This window comes from Brachyistius frenatus, unplaced genomic scaffold (genome assembly GCF_029030835.1).
Source record: "Brachyistius frenatus isolate BFR_SWC_R1_liver_20210118 unplaced genomic scaffold, ASM2903083v1 Contig_15, whole genome shotgun sequence".
NCBI lineage: Eukaryota > Metazoa > Chordata > Actinopteri > Embiotocidae > Brachyistius > Brachyistius frenatus.
In genome coordinates this window covers 1430137-1456469 of record NW_027210614.1, presented here as the reverse complement: position 1 = coordinate 1456469, position 26333 = coordinate 1430137, and the positions used below count along the sequence as shown (strand labels likewise).

At 39.5% G+C, this 26333-nt stretch overlaps 1 protein-coding gene across 1 annotated transcript; it reads right to left on the bottom strand.

Annotated features, from left to right (window-relative positions):
- Positions 1-12396: 12396 nt before the first annotated feature.
- Positions 12397-23583, bottom strand: hnf4b (hepatic nuclear factor 4, beta). The gene is made up of 9 exons (XM_069693367.1): positions 23478-23583; positions 21859-22030; positions 19986-20080; positions 18416-18522; positions 17632-17787; positions 17425-17512; positions 17167-17319; positions 15120-15371; positions 12397-13076 (listed from the first exon to the last, which is right to left on the bottom strand). Exons 1-9 carry the CDS (start codon positions 23581-23583, stop codon positions 12979-12981), a joined length of 1227 nt encoding a protein of 408 aa, XP_069549468.1. The 3' UTR covers positions 12397-12978.
- Between the last annotated feature and the right edge of the window lie 2750 nt (positions 23584-26333).

Sequence of the window (26333 nt, the reverse complement as noted above, 5' to 3'; positions counted from 1 at the left end):
TGGAATGTATTTTATTCACAGGGTAACATGTTTAACACATTTAAAACTGGTGCTTTTACACTATGTTGGCAGTAAACCTGTTTTGTTTTCCTTCATCTTATATAACTCCTCTTCCTCCCACTCTGTATGTCACATACTGCTGTGTATAATACGTGTTAAATGAAGTGATAAATCCTCCCTCTGGTACCCCTCGTCTCTGTCGGGCTGTTTTCAACAGTGGAAGACAAAAACACTTTGAGGAGCTGCAGTGGCGCTGTCTCCTCTAAGGATGGAAACTATCACCAGAATCATTTAACCTTTTGCAATTCTAAGAAAAATGGATTCTCTACCTCAACCTACTAACCTCAACTTAATGCAGCAGCCATTAATTATGGGGCACTCAATAGAGCACATAGTGCAGATGTGATGCATCCATCCCACTCAGAAAAGCAGAATTCTAAGTGATGAAGTTTGGGCAGATGATATAACAGCTGTGCACACAGTCTATTGATTTACTCTCTTACGATAGACAAATAGATGTCCATGATATTGTTTTCAAATCTGGTCATACATTTTAAATAAACCACTCCAGATATGATCTGAACTGGGTTATTTCCAGTCAGTCCAGAACAGCAGTGCGTGGTTTGAAACAACACTACCCTGTAGATATTCCTGCACTGTAAAAGTTAGAGTCCTAACATGTAAGAGCACTGTTTGTTAGTGTACTAAGGAAAGCATGTCCTTTGGAACACAGCATACATGCATGATACACCGTTAAGTCTGGATTATGTTGTTGGTGAAGTCCCATTAGAAAATCACACCTTTTACACCGCTCAGAGCCAATTTGGTGAGGGACATCTTTTTCATGATGATCCTCAATTAACTGCGCCACCATTTGAAACATGTGTGTGGACAGCCAACATTTGCAACAGCATGGAGTTGAGTGTTTGGTGAAAAAAGTAGAAATTGGCAAAGCCTCAAAACTGTCTGTGCCCTTCAAAAAGTGGTTCTGGATGCTTAGACACAATTATGACCAAACTCCTGACACCAGACATACATGTTTATACACAGACCCTCAGAATCTGTTTTATATTTTATGAAGAATTTACTTGTTTTTATATTTCATGTAGTATCCTTTATTAGGAGCAGTATTTGCTAATGAAGTCTGCCAGTCATGATGTAAGTAAAATGCTATCATTTTACACAAATCCTCCTCAGCTGCAATGTTGTAAATACAATCCATTGCCAGTCCCATGTCACCAATACGGGTTCTCATAGAGCCAAATTGAATCATGAGCATCTCAAAGGATGTCCTTAGGCCACTTTTCCCATGTTACTGATGTCAGTGGGCAATCTGCACTAACGTTGGCACTGAGTACTCATGCCAAGACAAATGTCAGCCTGGGCCTCACCGCCCATGTCCCAGCTTGTGGTGATGAGTTTATTATAGTAGACTGTAAAAATCCCTTGTAAGCTGCCTTTCTAGGCAGTGGTACCATCGGAGCTCTGGGAAAGGTTTGGTTCCCAGACATAGAAGGCAACGTTGAGTGTTTGTGGCCTTTTCCTTGAAAGCTTGAACAACTGATTGGCCAGGGCTGCGACGAAACTGTTCTCATTTTTATTAACAATGTACTTAACAATTTCCAGATTTGATCTCCAGAGCTCGCTGGTTTGTGATTCAGTTGAATATCAGTTGTTCTATTTTTAGGCTCATATTAACATTGCACTTTGGTTTACACATTTGGTTCAGACAGCTGTGATGAATGTATTGTAAGTTGTATTTGCTTTTGTCTGTATAATTGTGCAAGATTTTGTATGAACAGCTTTCACTCTATAGGAATGTTTCTCTAGCTGTATCTGGACTTTATTTGACATGCACTGTTTCTTGTTAAGAAAGCCTTCCAATATGTTATCATGGTATAAAACACAAACCAGAAGTGTTTCTTTTTTCCATTCTGTAACTTATAGTCACTAATTATGATAGCGGTTGGATGGCTGTGTTTGCAAGTGGAGCTATATTTAAAATCATGTTCAGACACCCAGTCTAAAAGGGGGAAATAATGAAAAAAATATTGTTTCTGTCTCTCTACGAACCATGAATTATATTTTGGGAGTGGTGGTTGGACTTTGACGTCTAAGCAAACCATCTTACTCACTCCTTGTGGCGTTGTCTCTTTTGGAGTGAGTGGTAAACAGTAACAGGAGATAAAACTGCTGAGCTTGAGGGCATCCTGACAGACATGCTGACGCACATCCACTTCACCCAGACCAGTGGATGCTGCTTAAGCCACGATGCTTTCCGGGAACTCATCAGTTGTGTCTGACTAACAAACAGGTCCTAAAACATGCTGTCACTGTGGCGGGGTCCATCCAATATGTTTTGTTCTTCAACAAATTGCCCACCGTCTTAGTGGCTGACCATTTCAGGGGAAGAAAATATAACCCATAACAAAATGTGGGAACATTTTGTGTTCATTCAGTGTTTTTAATTCTCCACAGCTAGTTATTCCATGTTAAAGTCCTGTTTGCTGACATGGAATGAAATTAATGCATGCTGGTGAACCTCCTGTATCTGGAGGTGGACATGAACTTCATGGCAAGAAAGACGGCAACCGGTCTGTGAAGAAATATGAGTTTAGAAATAAAAAGAGCCTGGTGTGAGGAGGTGAGAGATGTTGAGGAGCTGAAATAGCTGAAGAATTATTGACAGAGTCTATCAAAGCCCAGAAACCATCTGATCCCCATTTGTACAGTTAGGTGCAGACATTTGGACACCACTGCCTGCCGTACAGTATATACTGTAAGATGTGCCCTGCCTGCGAAGCATGCTCTTTCCAGGATTTGGGAAATACTGACAGTCCAGATCAACAAACTTGAAGTTGGTGAGTATGTGCCTTAAGACTTTGACCAGAGCCAGTACGAGAGTCGTATGTTCCCAAGCAGTTATGCCTGCCATAACTGATATATATATATATATGCTGTGCTGTGCTGTCAGGTCTTTACATGCCCAGAAGCTTCTGTCCCTCTTCTCAAAAAACACAACACTGGGTTTCAGCTGGAAAAGGCAGGGCATCAAAGAGTCGTACTTCAAACCCCTCTTCAATAGACTCCTTTTTGGCGCTGGTCTTGCGACCATAAAGAGTATAAAAACTGTGAAGCAGAGAATAAATTAATCAACGTATAGGTCGAGTGGTAGGATGCTACATGGAGAAGACCAGGCTGAAGTCTTGCTACAGGACAAGACACGGAGGAGACCCTGGAGGACAATACTTGGGAGGTCTAGAGACAGAAATCAGACATTGTGGGTGACATGACCAATGGCCCTGGACCAAAGGAGGCTTAGGGAAAACAGAGATATGAATCTTGTCACATCTGGAATGTCAGGAACCTGCCCCCATAGACAGCTCTTCAATTGGATGTAAATTTGACAACAGAAAAAGAAGCCCTTTTTTTTTTTTCCAGTTTAAGTCAATTCAAGTTGTCTATAATGTAATTTAATAACTGATCTCTGTCTGTAGAAGCAACATTTGTGCTTGAATTTCTTTCCAGCCTCATGAACTTTAATGAGACACACCAAATGCAACAGAAAAAAATCTTTAATATGGTAAAATCAGTTACCACTGCACATGCTAATTTGACACAGATGATGAACACCATGTTGTCACACTGTCTGTTTTTCAACATCTATCATCGCCTTCCTGCAGTCGTCTATCCCTTCCGCCGCAGCTGTACGTCCTTTCCAGGAAAAACAGCATAACTTTTATGCAGCAATGGCAGCTCTAGTACTTTTGTGGATTTTGCTGTACTGAATGTGCTCTATCACAGAATAATCTATCACGACACACACACCTCCCCACCTCTGAAGTGATTATGTAACACAGCAATGAAGGCAGTACAATTTTGATTGTGACTTGGGTCCAAATAACATGTTCTATTCCCCCCAAAATTAGATTTTAATTTTATGCCAAGAATTAAGTGACGCTGCATATTTTTGTGCTGTTTACCTGCACTACAAATAACCACTACAACTTCAACTGGTGCTTCTATTACTACCTCCATTAAAAACAGTTTTGATGCTACTGCCTCAATTATAACTAGGACATTTATACCCTGATAAGACAATAAAGAAGTTAATGTGCGGTCACAAACACAGTTAAAAGGCAGACATGAATTAAAAACAAAATTAAAAAGTAATAAAATATCCAATACTATTACAGTTGTCATTAAACAAAAATTATTTCACCACATAAAACCATAAAATCTGTTTGAAGATGGACGGTGACTCATTCTGACAGTGCTAAGCTTCTGGATGGTCCCTTGTTTTGAGGCCTGCATGAAAAAATGTCTGATTGGCAAAGATCGGGCTTCGTGGATAGTTTTGTTCCACTCTGGAGATATAATGTCAAGTCTATACACAACAGCTTGAAAAAGACAACTGATGTACAGACAGCATTTTTTTTTTTTTTTTTAATTTTTCATCAGTCTTTAACAAAAGTTTAAACCATATAAAATGACTTATTTCACTGAAGCAGTTTAATCAGCAAAGATAAATGTAGAATATGACAATCACTTTCTTGCAAAAGGTCAGACACATGGTTCCAGATTTTGTCCAGATGTAGCTCCAAGTTCAGAAAAGTGCCAGATAGGATTAAAGTGAAGTGCGCTGTTGTGTATGAAGCCTGGATTTTCCTCTATTTCTCTTGTTAAGTGTCCAAGAATCATGGGTAACCACGTAAGTTTGGCATTGGTTAGTGTTGAAAGGAGTCGGGTATTCAAATAAGGTTGTACACGGTGTATGTTTGTTTAGGTACAGAGTTATCAGAGATGAGCCAGATCCCAAAGTAATGTAGGTTGTGTGTATTTGCTGAGGCCAAGAAAGGTTTACAGATATTTTAGCATGGTCAAACAAGACATCAGTAAGCATTTGACTTTAATTGCTATGCAATTTTTTCACCGTTAGCATGGATTGCCAATTTTGTGTGTGCTTTTACTGACATTTAAAGACTTTGAGCGGCAGTATTAAAATGTTAAAACTGGCTCTTGAAGGACGACTGTTAGGAAGATGTTCACATGTGGTTTATCTCTCCATAGACTATCTCTAATACTCTGTTTCAGTGTGATGAAAACACCAAGAACTGCTTGTTCAACTCCATGTCTGTTCTCCATCTGTGTTCCCGATGAGCCCAGACTGCAACATTTTAATCCTCGCTCTGTCACATCTGACATCGAAGAGATCCACTGCCAGTGACCAGACTGGAAGGCTTCTGAAACCCAAATATAAATTTACATGATGCATTGATTTGGGGAAACTGGTGGAAGATGTTACGCAGCAAAGGGCACATCACATGAACTGTCAGATCTCTGTCCTCCCTAATTGCTGCCTTGGTTGTGCCAAAATTGGTTCACAGTGCAACAGAAAAACTTGAACTGTGAGTGGTTGTGTTGAGGTTTGATCCCACTTGAGTATATCTATCTCTCTAAGCAGGTGCTTTCAGGGCTCCCCAGTGTCATGGTGGCCAACAGACTTAAAGGTCAGCTACCTCTTACCCAACATGTTAAACTCTGTCACACAACTGCAACACATTTCTGTGTGATGTTTTTGTGGCTTGCCCTACTTTGGTTGTAAAACTCACTCAAGTGGAGTCTGGCTAAAATTCCGTATTGTGAAGCTACGAAGGTAAACAGAGAAGAAACTCGACACACATGTCTGCCTTGTCCTAGCAAACACAGCTGTTCCTTCGTCCCCACGTCACCCCTTTCTGTCTGCACGCCTTCGGCCAGAATTCCCTTTGCCAAACAAACCATGTGGGTCAACACGGGAGAAGTGGCCAGTTTATGCTGCCTTCTGTGAGCTATGTGTCTGATATGTTTTTATTGGGGTACCAATGTCATGTCAAATTCATGGCCTATAAACACCTATTGTCTATGCAGTTTACTATCGAGAGCAGAATGAATAATTTCCTCCTGACTTTACTGTAATGGGTTACAAATGTGGTTGTTTATGAGTTCAATTACTGTTTTATGTAATACCTCAGCAACAGCTATGGAAACAATTATGAGGAGGAGAAAATCTAAGTATTTGGAGGCAAACAAACAAACACACACACACACACACACACACACACACACACACACACACACACACACACACACACACACACACACACACACACACACACACACACACACACACACACACACACACACACACACACACAACTCATTTCAGATAGATGAAAATCATATACTACATAGCTACAAGTTGCTTGATTTTTCTCACATATATGCCCAGTATCCACACTGGGGACATTTGACACCAACAGAAATATACCCTCCGTTTCAAAAGAAATGCTTTACAATTAGTCAAAAGGGAAATTCTTCCTTCTTACACTTGGAAAAAAACATGTCAGGAGCTGATGGAAGTCACTTTAACAATCCTAAAAATCATATTCAAGTTGAGAATGAAATCTTTATGTTATGTCATCATCTGTCTTTCCAGCATCATCTGATGCTCTTTATGATATAATGAACTGCCTTTTGTACCGAATGGATTTTCTCAGCCAGAAGGCCAAGACTGAGACTCCATCATGTTATTATTTAACATTTAGCCTTAGGTGACAATCTAGAAGGTCATGGGTCAGGAAGATTAGATCAGGACCTTTGCCATGAGAGGTTATGTAAAATGATCTTTTCTTGGGTTATCACAGCAACATAAATATAGCTTCATGTAAAACATGTTGTGGCCTAAACTCTACAACTTCTAATAGTAATAATATTACAGACTTGTCATCTCTCTTCAAACCAGAAGGATGAGGGGCAATCAAAAGGGTCCAAGAATGCATGCACAGCATGGTGACGTGCACGGAGCAGGGGGATTCTATAATCTTCGGGAGTAAGTATTGTAAGTTACGTCGCTTGATCAACACCAGCACCCATGTTCCATATATACGTCAAATTTAATGTCAAACTTGGGAAAATTGGCAACAAAGACCCTTAAAATGCTTCAGAAAATCCACAGCCTTGAAGCAATGAGCCCGGAGAAGTATTATGAGCAGTCTTCACCTTTCAGAAGGAGAAAAACATCACTGTTCAAGACTGAAGAAGCCGCACGATGTCAGGAACACAACCAGGTACTCACAACAACACAATCGTAACTCCCTACTACCCCTACTCACTAGATTTGACTGCCTGCGACTTGTTTCTGTTCTGCAAATATTTGCCAAATTTGATGTGTGCTCTCTGCTTAAGTTTCATGTCTATGGCGAAATTACAAATGCGTATGGACTAGCGGTCACTTAAAAAGTGTGTTACACAGGTGTTGATGTTGATCAAACAACGTAACTTGAAACGCTTACTCATGAGGGTCATAGCCTCCTCTCGCTCCTTGCATGTCACGGTGCTGCACTCTCTTCAAGTACAACAGGAACAGTCTTGGAACTTTTTGATCGCCCCTTGTAGTGTGGTGTCACTGGAACAGAAAGTCCATGTTCCTTTTGTTTGTTTTATTGTAAGATGTAGACTGGCATGTCTTATGCACTTACAAGAACCCTGTGAAACTTTATACACCAAAAGCACAAACCCAGGAATCACATGAAAGGGTGTTTGAAAGTTTGCTGAGATAATATATTCATGGAGCTTTGATGCCTATTTATAAATTGTATTTGGACCACAGAGCTTGTGTGGCTTTAGAGAGAATCACTTTAAAGTTACACTTTATAGTTCCCTGATCTATGAGTGATGTACTGTAGTAACATCCCAGTTTTAGTCTGTCTCCATCAGTTAAGTGGTATAAAGTTTATTGGATAGAACAGTACATTTCAGAGTTCTTGAAACAGACAGTCTTTTTGTTCTGGATAAGTCTACAAGCCTGCAAACAATATGGACTGACTCCAGGGTTGAATGCACCTTTCTTTTGTTTGGATGTACTTTCAGCAACAAAGAGTAAAGAAATAACTACATTTTCACATTTGTGAAGGTTGACAGCAGATCTTATCTTGCCCAATTTTTCTGCCACAGACGCAATTACTTGTACTTTAAAAAGCAACTTCTTTTCCAAAGAGTCTTTTTCTTTTAGAATAACTCAACTCTTTTGCCCATAGTTGAACATACAAGTTTAAACTTGAAGTGCTACCTCTCCTTACAGGATCCCCTGGTTCAAATTTATAACACGGCGAGAGCAGCTCTCTGCACAGCTATATTTAGGTGGAGCGGTTTCTAGTTATAAATTCATAACACAAAGAAGACTGCTGTCTGTCTCTGCTACCTGAGAGGGCATGAAAACATCTGGATGGCGGACTTCACTGGCCTGACCGGATAGAAAGACTTATCAGCAAACAGAAGTATTTATTATTGGATGATGATTCTTGATGATGCAAACTTCATTACGATTTAGAAGATCATGTGAAAGGTAATGTTAGTTGTAGCACAGTTGATTTGCTTGCGTCAGAAATAGTAAAAAGCTCTGAAGCCCTGCTGCAAAATAAGCACTATGGTGTACATTTCAAATAAGGCAATGACACATCAGTTCAACAGCGGAAAGGAAATTAAAATATCGGGCAGCGGTAGATGTTCAATATATCATCTGCCTTTGTGGGCACGAGACAAGAACATGAACAAAACTCATCTAACTCATACTGGACCTATAACGGTTTCAGTCCTATACTGGTTGATCCACCATTTTCTCTTCTCTTTAACCGGTTCAGTCTCTTCTTCCTCCCTTTATGGTCTCTACATTACGTATATTGATCTAAACTTTACTATTTAGATTGAAATTGTTTAGTCATTTTAAGAATTAGCCAGGGACAACCGATGAAAATTAGCCAAAAGGGCTATTTCTCACTTCTTTTGTTTTTTTTTCACAAATATAACGAAAGCAAAAATGTTTCCACTTGAAAAAATACTGAATATCCCTGTTGGCTTACCAGACCAATTTCAACATGCCATGTGATTTTCAGGATTTAATATAGTTCTTAAAAAGGAAAATCAACCACGAGGTGGAAAGTAAGTTTTACAGCTTTGCTGTGCAGCGTTTTAAACTTTTGAGAATAGCAACAAGTTGTACTCAACTAATGTCTGTAAAATATTTTAATTGGTTTCGTAAGCTGTGGGCGTGTGTCGTCACAATACTGTTTTAAAGATGTGAGGGAGCGCAACAGTCTCATATTCTTTATTCTGTTTTATTAACAGTATGTTTGGAAAGATGGTTAATCAGTAATCCGTATACTGTGTACTGTCCTCTTGATTCATGTGGTGCACATTATCGGCTTTAATTTGATTTTCGAAACTTGGACAAATGATAATTTGATTTTAACAAGCTTTGATTTGATGATGTCAGTATTTCCCCACTCTTTCCCCACTGCCTTTCCACACTAGTATAATCAAATAACACTGTGGCATAGTTAAGCTCTTCATGCCCTCCAGTAGAGACAATCAAGGAGGTCTGTGGCCAGACAATATTTATACTCCAGCAGAAATCCAAAAAGCTGCAAGATACTTGGCAGTCTCCCGACTGGAACACAACACACAGCTGCTCTGTGATGCAGAAAGAGAAACTAAGATAAAGCGTTTGCATGTTGTTGTGTAAAAGAACAACATTAGCCTCTGGACTCCCTCCACTCTGGATGTGGATGAGGACGTTGACAGCTGGGGTGCAGTGTTCAGCTTTTAACACAGATCACTGTGATCTCTGCTGAGCTTGACAGATCAATAGACTGCCTCACAGGAGGCCCTTGGGAAGGAAACTGACATCACAGCAGTGCCAGTGTTGAACCTCCGAACAGCGACAAACAGTGAAACCTGAGTATTACAAGGACCCCATTTTCAGTTATCTCATGTTCCCGTTTAAACACCTAATTAAGTGTTTGAGTGCTGGGTGAGAAAGCACGTTCTCTCGTGATCTGAGGAATGTTTCGTGAGCTGGTTACATTAACATCTTTGACATGATGCCAATTTTTTTTTAAATATTTGTTCAAAACCAAACCTTTTCCCATCATTAACAATTCAATACCAAATATTTGACAGATTCCGATAGATAGGATCGAGTAATTAAACTCCCTAACCTACCTGTCAAAATGAATACATTGTCAGGATCGGTCTGAAGTTGAACCTGTGTTTATGTATCTATTTATACTACATGCAGTGAGGTAGTCTTATTGGCATATACAGTATCTCTTAAAAAAGGAAACCTTGGTCTGGCTTGAGATGTCATTTCAAGCTGTACTTTTTGTGGTGTGAAAAAGAGTGATTTCATGGAGCGTTTACAGAAGGAATGCCCATTTGTGCACTTTTCCAGTCATATTTTTGTTTCCAAGTTTCCTCCTGCAGGATAAAATAATTTACCTCTCAGTCCTGCCACTCCTGCTGATAGTGGACTCAGGTCAACGCAGACAAATCTCAGGGAAACGGGCAAGTTGAAAATCTAAATTTCTACAGGGTTAGGTTCATTGTTGTTTTTTTTTTTATGAAGCGAAATTTTGTAGCACACAGCAATACGGTTTAACGGTTGTATATCGTATTAGTTAATGGCAGCAGAGGAGGATGCAGCTAGACAACCTCTATAACTTTGTAGCTGAGTAGCTTTTCTTCATTAGTCAGCATCATATGTCAACCATTTAGTAGAAAATAACCTTGAATTAATTGTTACACACGCAACACATAAAACATTGTAATGTTTTATGCCAAACAAATAAAGTGGTGGAAAAATGGATTAATTTAAGCCAGAAAAGGGTCAGTTTTAATTGATCAATTTGTTGGCCCATTGCGAATTTACTTTTCCCTGTGTGGTTCTTGTTTATTGTTACAACATTTATTCATCATAATCCGTGGTTTGGAAATTAGCATTCACTGATCATGTGACAAGAGAAGTACTGTAAGGGTAAATTAGGGGCACGGCATGTTTTTACACTACCTGCCATTTGGGTTATATAAACTCTCTCTCTGAATTTCATGTTATTTTATTGTATGAGTAAACCAGAGAACATGTAAAGAGGCTAAAACAATCGTAGGCAGAATATTTAAATAAATACATACTGACAAGTCAAAATATGTTTGTTTGTTTGTTTTGTGTGTGAGAGAGTGAACTGTTGTCCCAGGAAATATGTTCAGAATTTTAGGTGTATATTTACTTTAAAATGACCATAGCTGTCCAATTCAGCCAGGTCACCAGATCTACTACATGCTGTCCTCCACTGTCCCATTGCTACAGCAGTAAGTGTGACTGTTGTATATGAGCCGTATATATCTCTCTCTCTATATCTATAGATATATATCTATATCTATATCTATATCTATATATATAGATATCTATATCTATATATATATAGATATATATATGTGCTATATAGATATATATATATAGCACATGCTGTCAGGGCAATGCTGTCAGGGCACATGCTGTCAGGGCAATGTAAACTTTCAGAAAATGTCCAATGTCTGTGCAGAAGAAGTCTAGTTACGTTGAACCACATAGCTTTAAGGGATTATATAATGTTTTATATAACTTATTTCAACATCGGGGATTCCTCCACTGATTAGTCAGTGTCACAGACAGTCTCAAATGGAAAGAAAACACATCACTGTTTAGGTAACCTAATTTCTGTGGTGCGTCAGTAGTTTTTGGGAAAGCCTGTGTTCTCAATCTTTAGAAGGTTCTGTCTTTGTAGGGATTCAGTTATTAAGATATGAAAACAAACAGCTAGAAAGAGGAAAAAGGATTTGATGTTTCTGTGACCTCTCAGCTTCCGTGCTGCTGAGATCCCTCATCCATCATCACATCACAACATTACAATAATAACATCAAGTGTTCTTGTTGAAACCGCTGCAGGTGTGAGATGATGTTGATTGATTTTATTTGAATCTCCTTTGCAAAAGCTCCAAAAATGCTATCCAACATTCACTTTGATCTGTTTTTTTTAAATTTTTTTTACTTCTTTTCTGATGGGCTGACCCATGGGATTATAGAGTTCACTTGGCGGTGCTGTTTGAATGACAGATTTTTGACCACATGAGGGAAGGTTTTTATTTTCAGTGCAAAGCTCGCCTTACAACAACACCCAATTTGTGTCTCAGAACAGGCTTTTTGTGCCCTCTGCTGTCTAACACTGGGAGTTGCAATGTAGCTTTAAGTACAATTCAGACTTACTGTAACGTGTCATCAAAGAGTGATTTATGCTTAGTTTTACCTCAGTGCCATGTTATACTATCTGCATATGTCAGCAGCTTTTGTTTGTACTCTTTCTAGATTTGTTTCTTTTTGTCACTCTACATCTTTGCAATGCGCTCACTGTTATTTGTCCATCCAACCATCCATGAATGGATAAAAAACAATTCATGTGGGCCTGTATAAAATAAAATCAAACATTTGATTAATGTCCTATCTCAGACAAATTACAAATATCAGATAAAAGCTGCACAATTAAATAAAGCATGACTGTAACATCGCTTTTGAGGGTTCAAGAAAACAAAACATTTGTTTCATAGTTGTGAGTAGCTATAAATATACAGTATATACCATACGTGCCTGGGTGTGTATATGTGCACACTGGCTCACACTCATAACACCCCTCTACTCCTAGTTTGCTGCTTCCTGAGGTGTTTCTTGGTGCTTCTGGTATGTCGTGGGCACACTGGCATCTTCTCCATGTCTGTTCACCTCAGTGCCAGTCTGTGTGGGCAGCAGAAAAGCCACTTTCAAGAGCTTTGTGAGACAGACAAGCATCAGCTGTGGCATTTAACACATGAAGGTTCAGTGTCTGTCAATCCATTTCAATTTCCTGAAAACAAATGTCAGGTGACACCTACTAAATACTTATTATGATTATTATTAGTTCTTATTTTGATGATAGAACAGTGGACGTAATAAGAACCTTTTTATGGATATACAAATAAAACTATTGAGACAGTTACTCATTAAAAAGTTAAGATTGCTAAAATATACACTGTTTTACAAAAGACACCAGTTGAAAAGTGTTGTGATGGGGTGATCTGTGGATACTCAGAAGTTTAAACCTGAGCGATCAAAAAGGTGAAGTTCGGAGGTGAAGCTCTGAGGTCACTTTGCTGGTCTTGACTCAGGTCATCGCCTGGAGGAAGAGTAGAAACTGGAACACATTGAGAGTGAGAGCTGATGAATGACGTCAACATAGAAAGTCCTGTAAGTCTCATAAATCCAACAGTCAACATCCATCCATTTACTATAGCCATACCCGCTTTATCCTAAAGAATTTCCATTTGATGCTACTATATTACTTTTACTCCACATTTCAGAGGAGAATATTGTACTTTTTACTACACCACACCTACTAAAGAGCTTTAACCACTTTTCAGATGAAGATTTGACACAATGGATAATATAACAAGCTTTTAAAATAAAACACATTGTTAAAGATGAAAGCAGTGGTTTCCAACCGTTTTGCTTCTGGCGTCTTACAAACAGCAGCGTGTCTATGAGTTGTTAACAGCTCCACCAAAAAGGGATTTTTCCCTCTAAACTTCTCCCGTGGTTTCATCTTAATAAATGTTCAAATGATCCGATATCTCACCAAAAACTAAAGATTAGAGAAAAAGTCCAAAAACTGAAACTGAACTGAGTTGAGTCTTCTTTCCCCTTCCAATCATCATCTGACTACCCCTCATATTCATTTGGTATCCGTGCAATCAGTCAGAAGAACCAAACCAGTTCTTTTAATACTTTACCAACATTTTGATGCTACAACTTACGCACTTTTACTTAAGTAGGATTTTTCATGTAAGACTATTAGGCTACTTACAATGGCGTATTTTTTTTTTTTTTTTACATAGTTGTACTGGTACTTTTATTTAAGTAAAGAATATTTCTGCCTTCCACTGATCACGTGGGGGGCTGGAGCCAATACCAAGCTGACTTTGGCCGAAGGCGGGTACTATCGAACAGGTCGCCAGCCAAACAGGCCGACAGAGAAAGCCAGAGATGCTCACCTGCACACCTGCTGCCAAGTCCGAATCACTAATTAACCTAACGCGCATGTCTCTGGGAGAACATCTGGGGGGAACATGCAAACTGAGAGGCCCCAGCAGGTCCATCAGTAAACGGTCAACTGAAGGTTTAATGCTGCAGCCTTTAAGAAACACTGCAGCGGACGCTAAAATGGTCTGGAAGAGGTCAAAGGCGAAAATAAAAAAAAATAAAAAGAGGGAGAGACAAACGCGGAAGTAGAAAACAAACACTGTTAAACATGTTAAACTTATTCAACTTATTAAGACGGAGGTGCAGTGTTTCGGTATTTTGCTGTTCACAAGGAAGCTAACGGAGGACCTGGATATGACGTGTTTTGATGAATCTCTGGTAAGTGTGTTTTCTTTTTCTCCTCTTGCTTAAACTGAACGCAGCTCTGCTCAATAACAGGCAAGTTCCTATAATTGGTCAGAAAGTCTGAACCATCCAAAAAGTTATTTTACACCGCAAACGAAACGAACCATGGTTCAGTTTGATCCTCTTTTGGTTAGACCAGGTTTTGGTCCCTTAGTGGAGACCGTGATCCAAGTCACCTTTCACACCTGGTATTTTTTTTTAGTTCGGACCAAACTAGGAAGTCTGAAGGTCTGGACCAAATAAAGCAGGTGTGAAATCACCCAATGAAATAACTACAAACGATCTGCATGTTTTTAATAAAAGACATTAACTGAGATTCCAACTGCTGGCAAATTGGCGGGATTGGTTCCTCAGGTTTATGACTTATGAAACCCTGGCTGGCTGAATCCATGTTTTTAGACCGTGTGACGGTCACTACATGCAAAGTGAAGGCACTCCGCAACAGTACGGACTGCTTATTTTGCCCATGTATTGTACCAAAACACCACATTGTTCATGTGGTGTTTTAAACAAGGTTTAACATTTGACTTTCACTTGCAAGGTTGCTGAAAACTGTGGTGTAGGTATAACGATTTAATCGGCTTTGAAGCACTTCCAGTATAAGACATAGTTACAGTTCATTGGCAAAGCTGTAGCCGAGCTCGGTGTGAATATACAACTACATACCGGATATGTTACGATTATGATGCTAGAACAAGCTCACTTCTGTGCCACATAGGTCAAAGTTTTACATACGGTGTAATTTAAGCCTTCTTGCAAATTTCTGGTAACTTGGTACTGCAGCGGTTTCTACCTGTACATAATCCTGATTCGGTTCCCTCCCCCAGCAGCATCTCCTGCAGCAGGCTGTCCAGTCTGGCTTCACCCAGCAGCTGTGCCAAGTGGAGCGTCTCTACCATCTGCCAGGCCACACTCTGCAGGGGAGGCAGGATCAGCAGGAGCTCCCCAAACCTTCCCTGCTGCGCACAGATCGCCTCCTCTAGTAGAAGATGGGCCTGGAAACGCAGATGTCGAACCACCTGACGACTCTGCAGCCCAAGACAGTCTGCCAAACAAAGGTAAGATGCCATATTGTAATTACAAGCAAAGGGAGTGCACTCAAAATAAAAGCCAATGAATGTTATCAGGCAGTTGTTAACATTAATAATGAGTGAAAGAAGGGTTGGACGTTATCCATGTTGGTAAGATATGTAAGAATATGATTTGATAATTAATAATAATATTGATAAAGAGATAAGGTTTGATTGTAGTGTATTATATTTCAAGACCAAAAAGTAGGTATATAATTTATCATTTTATTGGACTATTTTTGGTGAAGGCAGCAATACTAAGTTTTACTTAATATAATAAGATATATCTCTTTAATACAAGAGATGAACACTTTGCAATATTTGGTGTTTCTTTTGTCTATGTAAGATAGGACTGCAATGTATGGACCAAAAATCACATCTAAGTATTTTTCGGCTGAATGGCAAAGCACAATACATATCTCGGTATTTTCTACAAAGTGATCAAAATAAAATACAAAAAGGTTTCCTTCTCGGTTTTATAATAACTACTGCAACACATGTAGAAAAATAAATTTTATATATATAAAAATACACGATATAAATGAAAAATGGCATATTTCTGAAAATGCTCCTTCAGTTGTTCTAAGCATCAATAACGGACTGACGTGCATCGTCTCATTTCTGCTTGCTGGTGTTTCTGTGGTATTGGTAGTGGTTTTGCTGCTCTCTCAATCCAGTTAGTTTACTATATATTCTTCAGCAGTTAATTACAGCAGCAGTACATTTCAACTTAATCTAGTTCTGCTCAAGCATTCACAGCTCTCGCCTTGTTTTAGCGACTTTCTCACTAATCCCAGTTGTTTTCAAGCCTTTTAGATCGGCTAGTGACTTTAGCCTTGCAGTTAGCGATGGCTTCTCTCTCTCCTGCTCCGTATATCTTATGTTTAGTTTTTCCTCTGCCTCCTTTATTGAAAAGTGCTCACGTTATTAGCGTAGTTTATTGGCCATGATGAAGTTGAGGCGCATGAAAACCCCTACCATCAGCCGCTATAGAGAGCCAGCACTAGGAAGCTGGTGTGAAACAAACCAGCGTCGCTCCTACTTTTCCCCCGACGGTTCCCGAGCAGCTGGGAGGCCAGCTTGGCCGGGTGACTGTCCCAAGTTAGCACAGCCTCAGGGGCAAGCCCGAGCAAAGCTGTCAGAACAGTTCCCCTTTCTCCACGGAGAACTTCTTCTCTATGTCTTCTTTGTAACATATGTCGTAAACTGGCTTGTTGCACCATAAGGGAACAATGCGTTGACCATGTCAGATACATTGTGTCTGACAGATATGATTATTTATGTGTAGACCGATTTTCTCACAGTGGAGAGCATAATTGGCAAGATACTTAGAAAAAGTATTTTATGCAGTAAGAGTAAAGTAAAAACTGTGTAAGGGGATGACTTACACAGCATGTTTTGTGATAATCTGGAGCTGAGGTTATGGTAGTTTTCTTTGCTGGACAGAGTAGAATCAGTTTGCCAGTTCAGTCCTCTGGTCCTTTTGTCCCCCAGTCTGCCTCTACTGCAATCGCCCCAGGTAACTGGGCCATTAAGTTGAGCGGGCAGCTCCCTCTGCCCGACTGCCAAGAATTCAATCACATCCTGAAAATCTCCCTGAATCACACCTAAGCCAGACCCCTCAGACTAAACTACAGATGAAAAATAATAAACAGATCCAAGAGAGAACATCAAAAAAAGTTATTCTTTGTCTAGTACAAAAGATGAGGGGAAGTAGCAGATCAGAAATGACAGGCAACAATCCCCCTCTCACGGCGTGGCTGCACTGACCTGGGGCAAAGAAGACGACCGTTCTGAGGCAGGCGAACTCTTTGTCTGTGATGTCCAGCTCTCGGAGAGGTTTAACCAGCTCCTCGTGTGTTCTGAAGGCCACTCTGGTCACCTCTACCTCGGCACCACTCAGGGGGATCACAAAGTCATTACCTGCTCAATAAACATAAACATTTTTGCATTCATATGCAAGTTGTTTAGTGTGAAGATTACTGCAGAGACACTTGAAATAAACAAAAGCAGTTTTATTTTCCCTACCTAGAAGAATGAGATTGTTGTAAGGTAGTGAGCGTCTCGCTGCCCCTAGAATAAGATGTTCTGCAGAGTGGGTTCGTAGCAGCGTTATCTGTTAACAGACATAAAGAGGCTTCAATGTTATACACAGCTGCAAACTGATTGTTATCCAAAGCATCAACGTAGCTGTTTAGTATGAAAGGTTTTCAAGGTATTCAGTCCCGTTCATACCCTGTCTTCTATCGGGAGGCTGCAAAACTCTGGGATGTGTTTGGCCCATTCTACCAGCAGGAGGAGTTGCTGCTTCATGGACTCAAACACGTCTCCCACGCAGGCTGTCTTCTTGGTGTTGATGTCATGACTCCGAGGTGAGAGCAGCGCTGGGAACTGAGAGCAACAAAGTGTAATGCGAGTTCACAGTGAGCTCAGGTGTTGCGGCTACGTGGAAATGAACCTTTGGATAAAGTGTGTATGTGGCGAGGGAGATAAATGAGGGATGAGGAAGGTGATGATGCTGCTAGGTGTATGAGTGCTTTGACACTTGGAGAGCTGTGAAAGTTAAAGGGAGACAAGTAGAGGATTGTTTTTTTTTGTTTTTTTAAATGTGTTTCATTATTATTTTTTCTTTATAGATTAGTTGTAAACAGTTCGGGATGGAGGGCCTACGACACCCATTTGAAAACACTCTCCCGCAGCATATACTGTTGTAGCTCTTTTATTTATTGTTGTGCCTTCCTTTTACATGTCAGGACATGCATTGTATTATATATTTTAAAATAACAGGGCACAATCCAAGAATTACTAGTCCATTAAATGGGCCATAATTAGATGAGGCCCATCAGCAATTTTGTCATTTCTAAGGAGTAACTGAATTCAGCCTACAAGGAGTCTGTCATTTCCATCTCTGACCTCGATTTTGAGAAACAGAGAAGGATTCGTTTGGCTGGCACATATGAGAAGTGTCGATTTCACTCACAGAACGTTGTATTGGAGATGTTCAGCAGCAGCTTGTTACCTGTTGCACACTGGCCTCTGCCCGCAGCAGCACACTGATGCACAGAGTGCCTACTGTCTGTCCCTTGGCTCGGTGAGTGTTGATGCAGTCTTTCTCATTCTGAATAGCTGGAGGTTAAAGAGAGGAAAGAACCATCAGAGAATTTTCTTGGCTTCTCCAGACATCAGTCCAGCCCTCTGCTATTTTTTCTTTTTACTCACCACGGCAGCAAACCCGTTCTCAAAGAAACAACCCACTCTTTGCCTCCACAAAGTCTCTCTGTACCCCGTAACATTGAGCTTGCTGTTCATGCCAGTATTAGCCATGCCAAATGTGCCTACTTAGGAAATATGGCAGAAATTGTATACAAATATTTTATTTTACAGGAGTCCCCAGAAATCTTTCTCTTTGCATATTTCATTGTATCTTTTTCAGGATGTAAATCAGTTTTGTTTGATTAGATGTCACATTTCTGAAATGAAATAAGGTTTTATCCCTGATAAAAAAAAAAAGTGCTACTGAAGATATGAAATATTGAAAAATATTTGATACACTCTGACATATGTGGTATAAATAACCAAAGTTTTTGAAAGGAATGTTTTAATCCAGTTGTTTAGACTTGTCTTGTTTTGATATATTTTGATTTGACAACTTCTTATATTTGCCTCTGGCAGTGAAAGTACATGTGGATGCCTGCTTGTGTTGATTATGTTTGAGAGATGTCGTCATCCCATGTTGATAACCCGTTTGCAAGAGTTATTTTAAACAAAGCAATCTGGCCTCGGACTAATTCCAATATGGGTCTACAAAGTCAGACAACACGATCGAGTGTCGGAGCAATCAGTCATCAGAGGCGTCCTCTCAGCCACCAATCAGGAGCACATTAATCAAAATAGAGGAGGAGAAGGAGCAGCAGGATCTGTCTGTGCTTCACTGACATGGTTCTGCATGACAATGTCACAAATGAATCCTCTGTGGAACATCAGTTAAGTCTGTTTTCGGAGTAAACATTTAGAGGGCGAGTGCTCAGAGGTCAAGTATGAAATGACCAGATGCTGGAGTCTTGTTTAATGCTTTACTAATTTGAAAGTGATATTACAGCATGTAATTAGGCAAATTAGTGCAGTAAACCTTTAAATTTGCACCCCTGGCCTTCCCTTCAGGGGCCGGTGAGCAACTTCTTTCCAGAAAAATGTAGCGCAAACATTTGCCTATGCTCAGGTATGTTAATTATTCATGTGTGGATACTAAGCTCTTCTGATTGCATCTCTTTCCCTGCTTCTCTGTGGGACTCAATGAAAGATATGGCCAACTGTGTAGACAGTGTACATAACCACACAAATGGAAATAAAAATTGATGTACAGTACATTGTTTCTCTTAAAAGAAAAATGTTTCTTTCATTCATCCCCTCGTTTTCTTCTGAGAAGTAGTTATGACATTTTTTTTTAAATACAAGTAGCAAAAAGCAAAATTTGAAGCTTTCAATAGTTTCTGAAATATTTATTCAAGTGGTTGAATAATTTTTTTTTATTTTGAAAATAAACACCGAAGAGAAACTATTAAATAGAAATAGGAAATATTTGCTCTGACCTTCTTTCCGCATTCCAGCTTTGAAACATTTTCGTAGTCTGCAGTACCGACAATGGTTCCTTTTGTCCTTGTCCACAATACATTGCCTGTTGAACCTGAAAAATTATTATTATTATTATGTATAAGCACAGATGTATCTACTGTACATTTTATTTAAGATAGTTGTGCAGTTGGTAAAGAAAATTCTCTGATTTGGCAATACACCTCTGGAACATTGTGTAACTCGATTTGAAAAAAATAAAAATTAAATTTGATCTTGTAATACCAGAGATATCGTCATTTTTATTCCGCGCATTTTTCATCCATCCTTCTGTTATTCTTGAAATTTGGTGCCTACATCACTCATAATTCAACTGGATAATTCGGTCGGAGATTCAGGTGTGTTATGCTAGTAACGGCTAATATAGCCTTGAATGGCTAGACACTAGCAGAGGTGAGGAGCAGGCTGCAGAAGTCTGGACAGCTCCCTTGTTTCTCACACACCTCTTTATTTAAATTTGTAGTAAAGCAATTTTCATTTTCAAATTTGTAGTCTTCTGATCCAACAATCGCTGACTCAAGTGACATAACTTGTGGCAATTTATGGGACTTCTCTCATTTCCCACTGGAGCCACAAAATAGTTTATACAGCTTTTATTACATGCAGAAATAATGAGTAAAATTTGTGAAGCTCCCCTTGAACATTTGTTGAATATTCTGAGGTTTAGGAATTGATTGTCTAACTTTGCACTCGGTTCAAGTTTAGACTTGACAATTTTATGCAAAGCATGATTGCTCAATCGGCTGCTCTCATGGGAAAGTAAACAGACCCTACAGCTATATCTCTTCACTCAGTCCTCATCCTGTCAGTAAATATGTGTTATTGTTTCCATGCCTAGACTAGTCTCAACCTTGTACTGAGGAGGATCTGTAGGTGCTTCCAGACCTGAGGAACTTTTCCATGGTTGTAAAACACCGCAGGAACTAAGAACCATCATAGTTCTTAAAACTCTGTTCTGGGGAGCTTTTTTTAGCTCCTACTTCAGGTTAGTTACTTTCCCAACACAAGAGGAACTGCAATGACGGTGATTGGTTCCTTGCTTTACCTTGCCGTCACAGCCTTTTCCAGGGGGCAACTGGAAACGTTATATCGCTCTTTTTAAAGCCATCAGACTCCCTTGACAAAAACAGTAATTTAACCTAACAGAACATGGGAGTAGGTGGTCTACTGCTGTCTCCATTTATTTTGTTACACTAGTCACAATAACAAACAACCAAACTGATCAATGCAGTGGTAGACCAACAACGTGCCTGTTCTGAGGTAAACTTACTGTTTTAGTCAAGAGGGACTGGTAGCTTTGAAGAGACAGATAAAACCGCTCACTGTCAGAAAACGCTGTCTGACCGCAAAATATTCTTAATTGGTGTACGCTTAAAACAAAAATAGGGATTTATTTATTTTTAGGTGGGGCTTTCTTTGGTGGCTAAACTATGTGTTGTTGCTGACTGTCCACAGCAGTGCACAGCTTATCTTCTGTTTCAGTGCAACTGCACGCTTCTGCAAACTGGGGACGTGCCGACCCCCATCTACTACATCTAACACACCGACTCGGGATAAATACCCCATGCAACCTCACTTCAAACAGTCCAAAATACTCCTTTATCGTTAACCGTAAAAGCCTGAACAAAACACGGACGAATGGACTGCTGCTGTTTTATGTCGTGCAGAGGAGAGGTTGCCAACTGCCGGATGGCTCACATAATTCTACCATTTCTATTGGTGGTGCTAGTGCAAACAGAGAACAAGCCCTTAAAGGTACGTAGTTCTCGGGGAACTCCCTAGTGACAGTACCCTGAACTGTTTGGTCTGAAAGCGCCTTGTAATATAACTCACCTGCAGTTGTAAGTGTGATTGTTGCGAATGCTCCTCCTGAAGAAGCCCTTGCAGCCGTCACAGCTGGATGCACCATAATGTTTACCTGTCGCTCTGTCGGCACAAATGGAACACTGAGTGCTACTTCTACCAGGCTGTGATAGTGACGAGGTGGATGCCGACACTGGTGAATCTGTCAATTAAAAGGTAGATGATAAAAAAATATTCCCAGAAGTCAGATAAAGTACAGTATACTGTGCTGTGAACATTTCCAAAGAACAGATAGACTAGTTTCAGACATCAGCATCGTAAGAGAGTGGGATTCTTTATGACCCTTATATTTGATTGCTAATGAATAAGTAAATATCTCTAATAAGCCCCACAAGCATCTGAGACAGGTCACATAACTGAAAGAACATGATCTTTGGAAAGAGCAGACAGCCGCCGTGACAAAGATGATCATTCATGATCCTTTTCATGAACAAAGGCACACAATGAATCTTATTCCACCTATGTGAGAAAAAAATAACCTTAACATGGGCACAACTATTGCAGAAAGGTGTTTATTATGAATTTGTGGCCTCTTCAGAATCATCTGGACACTGTTTCACAGGTCTGTCAGGAGCAATGTGATGAGAATATAAGCAGGGTTATACGTAGAGATATCACTCCTCTATGTGAATGCAGTGGACCTCTGAGGAGCACTGCTAGTTATTACTCAAGAGGAAGAGGAAATTCCCCATTTAATTAAAGCAGTTAGAGGTTGCTGGCGAACCGAAGTCCACTTCTGTCTTCTGACTAATTTTACACTTGGTACTTGGCCTCCCTCCATGTTGCTCTAAACAGCATCTTGCCAGTATCAGACTTCTGCAGGATTGTCTCTTAAATAGCACTGACCTGCCTTCTTGGTGTTGTGTTCCTGCTTCGATGCACATACTGCACAGACCTGGGGCTAAAATGTCTGTAAATTGCACACTTACTTTCGGCAAATGAAGCAGCTAGGGATTATGATTTAACAAGGAAAATGCTTTCTGTGGTCAAAGATCAGTTCGATTGAATTAAGAGATTAGAATACATTTGCTTTGCAGTTATCTGGATTTGAAGAACAGCCTTGTGGTAAATCTTTTTCATTTAAACTGGGAAGGAAAGGGCCTGCTTCAGTTCAACAGAGGCCTAATTAGAGCGATGACCTAGCGTGAGATAATGAAGGACATTTAATCAGAATGTAAACTGATGCAGACCTGAACTTTGTGTTAAACTTTGTTAATCAAATTAATTTGCGCCTACTTTGATCATGTATGTGTCCCACAAACTTTTCTTAAGCATGAATGCTAAACAATAGCCAGTTTCCAGCTTCTCACTTGCAATGGTTTCATGTTTTGCTCTGTTTTGTTACATTGTGAAACGTGTTGAACTGTAGACTGGCACTGAAATTGTGGCGAGCCACAGGTGGACATTATTTAAATCAGATAGTTTAGAAAATAATCAGTATAATTGATCAATAATAATAAAAAATAATTGTTAGTTGTGGCCCAGTAGATTAGTTGCTAGAAAAATGACTTGTGCATTTTTGGAGTGACAGCTGATAGCACTCACCAAGCCTCAGGCAAGTTATTGAGGTGAAGTTGTCATCATCATACCTGTTGTACTTGTTTGTCGTGGTATCAGCATCATGTTCTTTAAATGTTCAGTGTCTGTGCTGCAATGAGAATAGTCCACTTTAAGAATAGTCCCCGTCATCTTCATGGTTCAGACGAGGCTTTGTATTTACAAAGAGTTTTGAGACTGGTTGATATGCAAAGCTCCACCAAATATCAACTTCTGGATCGTGCATTCAGCTCAGTTCCTCTTTGTCACAAGTCTCCCATGTGTGGGTCCAATCCCTCGCCGCCTTCACAGTTTTTGGCAGCTTTTGTTTTTGTCGTCCTGAGCTGCTCTACGGGTGTTAATCTTCTTTAAAATGTCACTTCTAGCACTGAAAAGCTTACTCTGCAATGGCCCACTTCAGTGATGTCTCAGCACGGTAATTTGGCCCACTGTCTGTTTACTTTTTTTTCTTATCGCTAAAGCATATATAGGGGAGAGTTCAGACAGATAAACATGACTCACTGTGAGGACCACAGATAGATAAGACCCGAGACTGCCCTGTTAGTTTCATGTGCCAACCTGACTCGTTTTTTACATTTTATTAGAAAGATAAATGTGATCAAGAAAAGTCCAAAGGTGCCATGCTGAGATGCCTTTTATTGAATTTTTGCTGCAAATTTCCATGGTAGTCTCTTACCTTTGGCAATCAATAAGACACAGAAAAGTGATGTAGCACAAACAAACAGAGTGGGAGACTGTTGAGAAGAGGACGGTGCCTGATTGACCTTTTGTTTTAGTTTTGAAATAAGTGATACACTACCATGCCTCACTGCAGGGGGGCCAGGTGACATTTGTTTACGGAGGATAGCCGTTTTTTCTTTTGTCTCCTTGGGGTTGATTTTAGTTGCATGATGGATACAGACGTCCCTCTTTTGTTCACCTTTGCACGTAAGCATGCCATCATATCGCTAGTGTTATTGATCAACACCGGAGTCGTACTGCATATAAAGCTAATCTATACTTCTTTGATTCAGATAACACACACACACACACACACACACACACACACACACACACACACACACACACACACACACACACACACACACACACACACACACACACACACACACACACACACACACACACGTATGCAGGATAATTTGGCTGTCTGTTCAGTCACTATTGAAACTTTAGAAATGTCATTACAAACTGTAACAGGGCATGTAGAAATTACATTCCCCAAATGAGATAATTCACCTCTATGAAATCATGAATTATTCATGGTAAAATTTGAATTGGGTTGTATTCATTTTCTGTGTAGTAACTTGAGTAAATTCAATGGCACCAAAAAACAATTTTTTTTTTTTTTTTTGGGAATAAAAAATATACTGAGGTAAATTTCCAGATGCAAGTATGCAGGAATAGCTTCTTTGTAAGACTCAAGCATTTTGAAATCCCTTTTTTGGATATTTCACTGGTACATTATCTTTGAATTTTCAAAATGATCTCAAATACATATACAAAATAGATGAACACGGTATTATAGGCACAGACTTCTCAAAAACTGAAAGACGGGGATAAATTCTTTACAAATTATAACAAATTATATGTCAGACCACATATGAGCTTCCCCAGTACTGATATCTATCATACTTTGGTATAATGGGATTTCCTGGGTGAGTAGCACTCCTTCCTTCAATGTCATGCTAGGCCGCAGGTCAGACCTCCCCTGGCAGAGGCTCACGCACTCCGGCTTTGTTTAGGTGATTGATAGATCAGAAAAACCTCCAAGTCGTAAAATGACTTCAGAATAGTTTCTCTGGTCTAAGAGATTCTATATGGAAAGGGTTAAAAAAATTACCATGAATATTGATAGTCTATCTTTTACATCTAAAAATATCAAATAAAAATGTTATACCGTGAACAATATCATGTGAACTACAGATATTATTCCGTGTAGAAGTCAGACATACAGAAAATCAGTCAGGAAAGCTGACAAGACAGAGTGCTCTGCGTCCACTAGGGGGAGACATAGTACACGACATCTGCTCTAACCTGCCTCAGCTTTAATCTGCAGAAGTCCAAGCTTGCTAAAGCACTGCACTGTCAAGTTAGTTATAAAACCTTCAAATATACTTGCAAAACACTGTATAATCCACTCGATATTCATGTGTGTCCCCTAAACAACATCTGTTTTTTGCTGTGGTAGTGTAATACTGTACATCATTAAGAGTGTCAACTATGTATTTTAAATAAATGCCAGCATTCTGTTGGTAACATTAGTTGACGCATTATTGAATTGATTAAATACAAAGATGTGTTGATACAATCATGATTCCTTGTCCAAAATGAAATGTGCTGAGGTTATAAACTTCTCTCACAGCACGTCCTGCTGTTTTTATTTATTTGACTCAAGTAAAATAGTGTTAAATAGTTATTCAAATCTTTGATGCATGAATGTTAAATGAAGAAGTCCTTTCTCAAATTAAAACAACAAAAACTAACCTTGGTGATGATTTTCATCTACTGCAATCCCAAAACCTACTGTCCCTTATACAAGTTAGTTGAAATGCAGCGGCTACAGAAGGTAACTTAAGTATTAATATGACTTAGCTCATGGAGTGTTGCCAGTGTAGTCTTACAGAAAACTCCACAACAGCTTCAACAAAAAAGAATTATGTAGATACGTAAATATTAGGATCTATTTTAACAAAATTGGTAATACAAATTTACATTATTACTGCGACAAACAGAAGCCAAAATATAATTCTATCTTTATTTTGTTTTTGTGTGTAAACAGCATGGACTCATCACAGAATGGAGGTTTAAGAAAACAGACGCAATGCACAAAAAGACTAGGACAGTCATACGCAAACTCCACTGTCAAGTAATTCATCACATCTCAA